At 33.5% G+C, this 9,560-nt stretch overlaps 1 protein-coding gene across 1 annotated transcript; it reads left to right on the top strand.

Moving 5' to 3' along the window:
- Window positions 1–472: 472 nt before the first annotated feature.
- LOC133176299 (JNK-interacting protein 1-like) lies at window positions 473–9,067 on the top strand. Its single transcript, XM_061311435.1, has 11 exons — window positions 473–552; window positions 3,603–3,918; window positions 4,040–4,169; window positions 4,333–4,878; window positions 5,074–5,241; window positions 7,027–7,110; window positions 7,359–7,456; window positions 7,554–7,658; window positions 7,790–7,869; window positions 8,181–8,279; window positions 8,367–9,067. Exons 1-11 carry the CDS (start codon window positions 509–511, stop codon window positions 8,437–8,439), a joined length of 1,743 nt encoding a protein of 580 aa, XP_061167419.1. The 5' UTR covers window positions 473–508; the 3' UTR covers window positions 8,440–9,067.
- Window positions 9,068–9,560: the final 493 nt, after the last annotated feature.

The following is a 9,560-nucleotide window of genomic DNA, read 5'->3' as shown; positions in this document are numbered from 1 at the left end:
AAATAAAACATAGCTCAAATTCATGATATGTGTAAGAAAACTTAATTATACTGGTTCGATAATATCAAAAATTTCGCAACCCTATAATATTTCACATCAGTAACCATATAACAATACAAATAAAACTACTATATCAAACAAATCTAGTTAATTGTCATTGGACGGGAAATTAAATTGTCTAGTCTTACGTATCACACCATACATTGTATTTTGAGCTTGTTCACATAAATATGCTTTCTTGCATGCTTTACATAGCTTGAACGTGAAAATACAATCCCCATGTTATTGGATTCCTTGACAATTTCTAACGCGTTCCAATTTTCATAATATTCGTAAAATTTATTTCATGCTTTTTGCCATATTGAAAGACATATAGTGACACTATGGAGCATTAACAGAAGATACCCATTCTCTGGTATCGATCTATGATTATCATAATGAACCCTCTGACGTCACAATCGATCAGGGATTGTCCCACTGTAGAATATGGCGGAAGGATTCTGACAAAATGCTGAAACTGAATTGTCTTCTCCGGCCGGACTACTCCCTCAGGTAGGTACATATGTAACAACGGCTTGGTTCGGGGGAGGGGGGGGCAGACAACCTGTCATTCAGTGGTGACCTCCAGGTATTGAATGGTACTCATACAGAACACTGTACGAAAGATGAAAAGCCATATAGGGGGCGATGTCCAAATTTATTTGAATGAGTGTAACAAGATAATTGAAATAAATCTGAATGTGTATATTTTTTTCCCCGAACATTCAGACACAACTTTCCTAGTACGATTGCCTTTTTGAAAGACAAGGCTGTAATATATATAGATAATACCGATGTTTAGAGATTATGAATTTATTATGCATATATAAGGTGTCTATTTCATGCCATAACGTTATGTAATATTTTTATTGATTGTGTGGTGAATTTTATAATTACAAATTGTAAAAATTTTTATACAATGCATAGACACAATAATATTGTTCATTGGTAAAGCATGAAATTTTGTAATTACTCAACAGAAAATACCATAATCGATCATTTGCACTCTATATCAGAGAAAACTCCCGAGAGTCTCGGAGAGCTCAATCGATGGAAATAGGAATGCCTTATAAGACGACATCTTTATATCTCAGCGGTGCAGACGCCATTGATTTTGTTGGAGTTGAATCGTGGGTGTTTGACCATTACCATAAAATGCAGTGTCAACAAAATAAGTGACTTATAGTCGATTACTACAAACATTTTTATTTTCAAAAATCATGAAACATATACCTAATCTGAGTAAAATAAATTCTTTTTAAAAGATTTCTCTAAAATATTATATAAAATGGTTTTTAAAAAAAATTAAATCAATAAGGCGATATTTAAAAAAAAAAAAGCAAGAAAAACTTTTATAAATTCATAAAGGGAAAGGCAAAAATGTATTCGACGAATTCTTTCAGGTTCTGACTAATTAAAATATTGAAGTTTATTTTCATAAATGCCCTTTATTTGATATCTTAGGAATTTGAAGATTATATTTTTCTTATATCCAAACAAATCTGAAAATTCGAGTTAGCAAATATCTCTTTATTTCAATTTGTAGTGCTTAACTGACGGACTTTACGTGGTACATTTGTACCTTCTTTTTATGCAATTAGATGAACATATAATGTTTTTAAGAGGGGTCATAATATGATGGCAAAAGTAAGTTTTAATCCTTAATGTCTAGGGGAAATCACAATGACCTTGACCTGACCTTGATACTAAAATAAGAGGTCAATTTTTACTGAAATGATACCCTCAGGGTTTGGGCTTAATGATATTGTCTTTTTGATTGTGTAAAAATTCACGAATGTTTAAATACAATAAATATGAGAAGAATTCTTCCTTACTGCATTTTGAGAATTAAAAAAATCTTCAATTCTCTTTATTTTAGGAATTTGGAATTTATATCATTTGCCACCAAACTATTTGCAAAATATATACAATTCATGCATACATTTTTTTTTGTATCAAGTGTCCTTTACAGGTATTTGATTACTGTTGTGAGACTCAGCTGTTTTAACCATGAGGTCGATAATTGATCAGTTTTAATACGTATATATTATATGTCGGTAACTGCACCATATATCTATGTCCGAGTCACTTGATATAGTCTAATCGAGTTCCCCAGTTAAAAACACATTATACTAGCTAAGAAAAATAAAAAAAAAATTGGATTAAATGATTTAATCTTTTAAGACTTTAATACAGTATTAAGCTCCGCTTTATTGCCGGAGAAGTACTATTTCATAAATGTCGGAAATGAATACTATAAGATTTCGGAAATGAAAAGTAGACGATTTTAAAATTCTGGAAATGAAATACAGCCGTTTTTTCTACGTGACGGAAAAGGCCGACGTTGCAATTAAATTGCTCCGTTCGTTTATTGGGATCGGTGTACCGACTTGGCTTCAGTAATCTGAGGGATTGTTGAAGTTAATGAATAAATAATTATTTTTAATAAATTCAATTTAATTGTTCATTCTAAATTGAATTTCTATTGATTGCAACTTTTATAAATATTATTTTTGGCAGTTTTGCTTGTTTTAACTATAATGCTAGTATGATATGAAAGAAAGATCAACCTTTAGGTTTCATTTGTGTCATTAAGGAATCTCTAAACACTAACAAAAAGTGCTTTTTGACTTGGAGAAAAATATATCATAATGGGTGTGCATAAACTATAAAGTGACTATTTAGTTCATTTTCAACATAGGGTAATTTGCCTTATTTCCGCAGGGAAAAAATGTTCAAAGACAATAAGCTATTCGTGAACAGAAATCACTGTTGTTTCCTTATATTTGGAAGATTAATGGTAATAATGAATTCAGTTACTTATTCTTGGTCTAATATAATGCTAAGAATATTTTATTCTATTACAAATTGTGTAATTACATTAATTACATGGCCGTGCCCCCCCCCCCCCCAAATAGTTTTTTGCCGATATATAGAATACTATAGAAAACTTAGGTACTATATGCTTGTGCCCCCTCAATGAACACGTCTGATGACTGATCTTGTCAAAGAATTTTGGTAGTTTATTGTGCCCCCCAAATTAAAATTTTTGGCTGTGCCCCCCAAACTGAAATTGCTTCCTATGGGCCTGAATTAACTGTGAATAACCTTTTTTTCACCATCTTACTCCTAAGGACAGATCACTCTAACTGCATAAAACTACCTTACAAGTAGAACTCTTTAGTGTGCCGTGTTTAGAGCTATATAAGGCGACACTTGCCTTCCTTAGAACACTCTAGCTTATGTGCTGCATGTGTGATACCTTTAGTTTTGCGCACTAATTAAAAGACTAATTTGAACAGCACGTAGATTAAAAGATCGTTTGTCGCCAGATAATTATATATTCTTATCACCTCTTCATCCAACAAGTGCTTTTGTAATGAAAAAAAATCGTCTGTCAGAAAATGTATAAAATACAAAACCTTAAATAAGATTTCCTTGAATTTAAAAAAAAAACTTTCTAGTTTGAATATGGATAGGAAATATCAACTTTTCTGCAATTTAATTCTTCAACTTAAAGACATATATTATCTTTGAGTACTTTTGTAATATTTATTATGTAGATTGACCCATGACATCAGCCCTGAAAATCTCCCAGAAGATCTCCATGACTACGAATCCGAACTTAAAAAAGAGCAATATATTCTGTCATGCCTGACAAGGCGTGTTCATTCACCCGAGGCAGAATGCAGCAAAGACGAGGGCGATGAGAAACAAGAGTTATCCCCCTTACAGATAAAACAGAAAACCTTAGAACAACTAAACAATGTTATAAATAACCAATACCACAGCTCAAAGAATCACTGCGACGGCAAGCTCAGCAAGAAAGCCCCGGGAAACGTGAGTCAGGGTGACACACAATTAATCACGGACTTACAGGTACTACTTCTATAAAACATTCTAACATCTATATAATTAGTATTGTTTCATGTATAGCAACACTATACTGACCGAATATATGTACACAATTCATATCCACCTACATTCTTCTATTTACCAGATAAAGAATACAGCAGCAAAAAGGCCCAGTACGTTGACAAACAATCACGTGGTCAAACCCGTGTTAACCAGAGGATCTAGAAAACCGCGAAAATTACCTGCTGTTCCCTCAACCCAGAACCACGTGATAGGTAAGGAATAAAGATGTTTCCCATAGTTTAACTCATTTAGGTTTCACTTTGATGCATCTTTCGGTTGTCAAAAATGAAAATAATTATATATCATTCTTAAAAAATAATGTATATTTGTGGATGGTTACACCAACATTAATATTTATATTGATTGATTCTGCAGTGACCCCAAGTAAAGTACCAGAAGTCAAACCTATAAACGAGAAATGTTTGGCAGACGAACTTCAGGAGGCGTTATTGCGCGGAGACAGTGACGATGTGTTTCTCCCTGATCAGTCCCCCAAACAGGGGAAAGTCTACCCTAAATTCAGTAAGCAGTACCTAGATGAACTGAAAAGTGTCTGCTTCAACTCAGTGTCTGGCAATACGGCGCCCTGTTTGTCGTCAGACAACGTGTATTTGTCAGAGGACTCCGTGCCCGATACCAGACCGAGGTCACGATCACGTCATAATTCCGCTGACATGCGCCATCTGTCGACAGAAAGTGCAAGTCACTTATCAACAGACTCATATAAAGATGCTGATGTAACAGCACCAAAGCAAACCGAAAGAGATGATAGCAGGACATCTTCCATTATGACACAAAAACGCATAGCGGCCAAAGACCAAACTAAATACACAACTTCAAAAGAGGAAGTGGGCGAGACAACAGCTTCCGCTTCCGCTCTTATTACGTCAGATGACCGACGAAGAAGGGATAGCGGTGATGGTAAAATTATCATGTCATATCCTTAACTTGTTAATTTTATCGCCCTTTTCAGAAAAAAAATATTGTATTCAATCATGTTAATATACTAGTAATAATTCTAGACACAACTCTTTTCTTTTTATTCACAGTGTACAGGCCTTTTTTATCCCTACGCTTCTCTATGGACATGTAATTTGAATTTATTTTTTCCATCAGATTCCAATCAGAAATCAGCGTCGGTTTTTGGGGACACTAACTTTCTTGATTTGGAGGTCACACACAGGGGCATGCACCGATTCATTCCACGGCATAAAGACGAGGTCGCCATAGAGATAGGAGACCCATTACACGTGTTCCGTCTTGATGATGACCTTTGGTGTGAAGGTTCTGTAAATCGCATTTTATTCGCGAGAACTGAATCTAGGATTAGAACTGTATCTAGGGTTAGGATTAGAACTGTATCTAGGGTTAGGATTAGAACTGTATCTAGGGTTACGATTAGAACTTTATCTAGAGTTAGGATTAGAACTGTACCTAGGGTTAGGATTAGAACTGTATCTAGGGTTAGGATTAGAACTGTATCTAGGGTTAAGGTTAGGATAAGAACTGTATCTAGGGTTAGGGTTAGAACTGTATCTAGAGTTAGGGTTAGAAATGTAATTAGAATTAGGGTTAGAAGTGTATCTATATCCATATATTTTCACAAAAAAATATCTCTCGTCCATAATAATATGAAACAACTCTAAAACTTCTCGCTGTGATTATCTGTGAAAGATATTAGATGGTGAAACGAATAGAAGGCTCGCAAAAAATAAATGACCATTAGATCAATAAAGTCGCAATTCTACGGAAGCCCATTTAGGACCTGTCAGAAAATATTTTAGAATTCGATATAACAAATTGTCGAATTTGTTATAACTAATTCAATTCGTTATAACAATTTTATGAATTCGTTATAACGAATGCAATTTGTTATAACAAAGAAGATGGGTGAACAAGGCGGGCGAAGTGCCTATAGTGCGACAAACATGAATTGAAAAATAAAATCTCAATTATATCAAAAATTTCTTTGATATTTCATCTAATATTAAAGTATATTTTATGTAAAATCCCTACAATTTACAAAAATTTCACAAAGACTGAAATTATTTGCCTGTGAAATAGCATACACACACTAAAGGGGACAAAAGGGACCATTTTCTCATACTTTAACAAAATTTTTTGATATGAGTGGGTCTTCGCTCAATTTTTTGGAAAATTAGTCCTAAAAGTTTGCATTAAAATATGCATTTTTTAGTTTACAAAAACATGGAGCAAAGACCCACTATACCTTTAAAGTACAATTTTATGACAGAGCATTCGCATCTTTCCGAGAAATACTTGAAGTCCATTTAAGTCAAGGGTCATATCACAAACAAGATTTAAATGCCACAATTCATCAGGAGCTGTGTAGCATAGTGGTTAGCGTGTTAGTCTCAAAGCATTATGATACTGCGGATTTTTATTGCTAGGGTTCGAATCCCACGAATACCATTTTATTTTTTAATAAAAGAATAATTTTTCTGAGATCATTTTTTTTCTCAGAAAAGTTTTGTTGAACTTTATTTCATAAATTTCAATAATGAGAACTTTACTTTAAATACTTATTCACAAACTGAATTTGATTTTTTTTTATATCTGAAGCTATAGGCATTCTGCACGCCTTGTTCACCCATCTTCTTTGTTGAATTAGTTGTATCAAATTCAAAAATTCTTAGATTAAATTCGTTCAAACGAATTCTAAAATTTTTGTTTAAACAAAGTCTAAAATTTGTTATAACGAATTATATTCGTTTAATCAAATTCAACAATTGGGGTCTATAGTAAAATATATATGAATTTGATATAACGAATTGTTGAATTTGTTAAAACGAATCTATTTTGTTACAACATATCTAAGAATTTTTTCAAATAATTTAATTCTTTATAACAAGTTTTATAATTCGTTATAACAAATAAACGAATTCATGAAATTTGTAATAGCAAATTTTATTTGTTATAAGGAATTGATATAACGAATTTAATTCGTTATATCTATTTCGACAATTCGTTATATCAAATTCAAAAATATTTTTTGATAGATCCTAAATGGTCTTCCGCAATTTTCTGATTTTGATCCTGCTTTTTTAGGAGTAAATTTACGGAGTCTAAGACGAGGGATTTTCCCATCAATGTACGCCACAGATCTAAACTTCTTAGAGGAGGCAGATACTGGTAAAGTCTTATGCCTTGTTCTGTCTATTTTATTGACTTATATATTCCTATGAAGGTAATCATACTGTTTTCCTTTCTAAAGATGTGTTTTAGTGCAAGGGTTTCATGTTTTTAAGACGAGGACGGACTCGTCTACTCTTTTGCTTTTAAGATGGATGCACACGTTCTATGGTGCAGTAGTTTAATGCTGTTTGTTTTAAGATGGAGCTGGAAACTTTTTTGTTAATCAATGCAATGATTTTTTTAAGATGGGGACGGAAATTTTCACTTCAATATGAGATTCCTAGGCTCAGTGGAGGTCAGTGGTCATAAAGGAGACGACGTTCTATGCCAGGCCATCAATAAGGTTAGATATAGTCCATGTAAATATAACTAACTAAACACGAAATTTTTCAGATATACATAAAAGGAGACAATGGCTTTGTAACTGCTTCTTCTTACAGGTGGCGCTGTCCCGCCGTTCTGCAAAAACCTCCATACCACCACCTATCGTCTCCGTGGAGATCAGCCAGTACGGAATACGCATGCTCGACAAGAGTAAAGCAGGGGTAATCTCAAAATACACAGTTATTCTCTGTCGCAGTTTTAACTACCGTCTGTAAAATGTTGTCAATTGTCAAAAAATCGTATTAATTCTCTGTTGGTGTGCATGTATATTTCTCATTCAATTTCCTTTCAGCACGAAACAAACGACCATTTCACTCATTTCTTTGCTTTGAAGAATATATCATTCTGTGGGTTTCATCCCCGAAATGAACGGTATGTGTAAATGATGTATTTATATAAAGTAAATAACAATCAATGAGTTTAGATCTACATAAGACATGAATGTCGAGAGTATGTACAACAGGCGGGCAAAAATTCACCTAGACTGGGGGCTCGAACCCGAGAATTCACGCTCTAGACTTCCCCTTAACAGTGCGGGTGCTCTACTGCTGAGCTACCGGGCCGACCTACCCAATACAACAAAATAAGATGATAAACTGTTGTACATATTAATCAAATTTTAATGAAATTTTTGCAACATCCAGGACCTCTTATTACTGCCTTGTCTTTCTTTTTTTTTATAGATATTTCGGGTTCATTACGAAACACCCATCGTCATATCGCTTCGCATGTCATGTATTTCTGGGCGAGAAATCGACGAGATCGGTCTCGGATGCTCTCGGGTAAGGCTTTCACTCATGTTAGATGTATTCTGTTCCGTACAAGTATCTTTCTTGTTAACGAATTTACCAGTATCTTTTTTCTTCTAGGGATGCGTTTAAGAGATTTTATCAGGAGTATATGGCATTTACCCATCCTACAGAGGATATCTATATGGAGTGATGAACCAGAGTAGGCGGGGTTCAATCTTCATATCACGTGATGAACTAGAGTAGGCGGGGCTCAATCTTCATATCACGTGATGAATCATCATTGACCTTTAAAAATCACGTGATGAACAAGATGGCATGGACGGGGCTTCTTCTTCATAAATCAGCAACATCGCCATAACGAGTATAATACCGCCTATACTTATATATGATACGGGCTCTGGGAGAAAGATTTTTCTATTCCCATAAAAGACAACATAGTATAGGCAAAACAACGTACAACATAATGATTCTCATGTAATCTGAAAAACATTTCTGGATAGTTCCGACAAAATACATCTACATTTGACTTTCCATACAACCATGAACAAAGGGTTCTAACCCTGAAGGATAAAAATCACAATTAATATTGAAAATTATTCTGAGAAAGAAGACTATTTCTTGATGGATAGTACAGTATATGACCATAAGTGAGTCATAATTGCACTTTTTACACTATATATTTCATTGAAAAAACCAATTTTTATAAAAACTTATTGTGAGGTCAATTTTAGCCCAATATCCATGATTTTTTCACTAAATCGTACAGAATTATTCAAATTTTCTTGTCTTATAATGCTAAACAAAATGATACACCAGTCATTGAGAATAATTTATTAAATCTTCAAAATTTCTGACTTCAAATTACTATGATTTCTTAACAATCTAGAGTCATAAAATTTTTAAATCGCATTTGACGTGTGATATAACCGCAGTGCCTAAAGATAAAATTATTTTGAAATAAAATCAAGAAACTGCAATCAATTCTACATTTTAGGGTGTTTTAGTCATTAAAAATTATCAACAAATAAGACTGCAATAATATTTTAGAAAAATGCATTTTTTCAATGAAATATATACTCAGTAGTGGAAAAATAAAATTATGACTTACTTATGGCCAGGTACTGTACAAAGACCAGTCTACAAATTACAGAACCTAAAGTGTCAAACCAAATCAAGTCATGTCGCCACTAACAACATGTCAATTACATGTAAAGCTTGAAATAGATGAAATGAAGACCACCAATCACCAAGGCAATAAATCATTATAAATGTTCAAAAAAAGAATAACCGGTCCAGTGACAGTATTACATA

This window comes from Saccostrea echinata, unplaced genomic scaffold, assembly GCF_033153115.1.
Source record: "Saccostrea echinata isolate AGI-Se365-2 ecotype Australia unplaced genomic scaffold, CSIRO_AGI_Sech_v1 ptg000073l, whole genome shotgun sequence".
In the NCBI taxonomy this organism is placed as follows: domain Eukaryota; kingdom Metazoa; phylum Mollusca; class Bivalvia; order Ostreida; family Ostreidae; genus Saccostrea; species Saccostrea echinata.
Note: the sequence above shows the minus strand (reverse complement) of the source record. Positions and strands in the feature narration are given on the sequence as shown.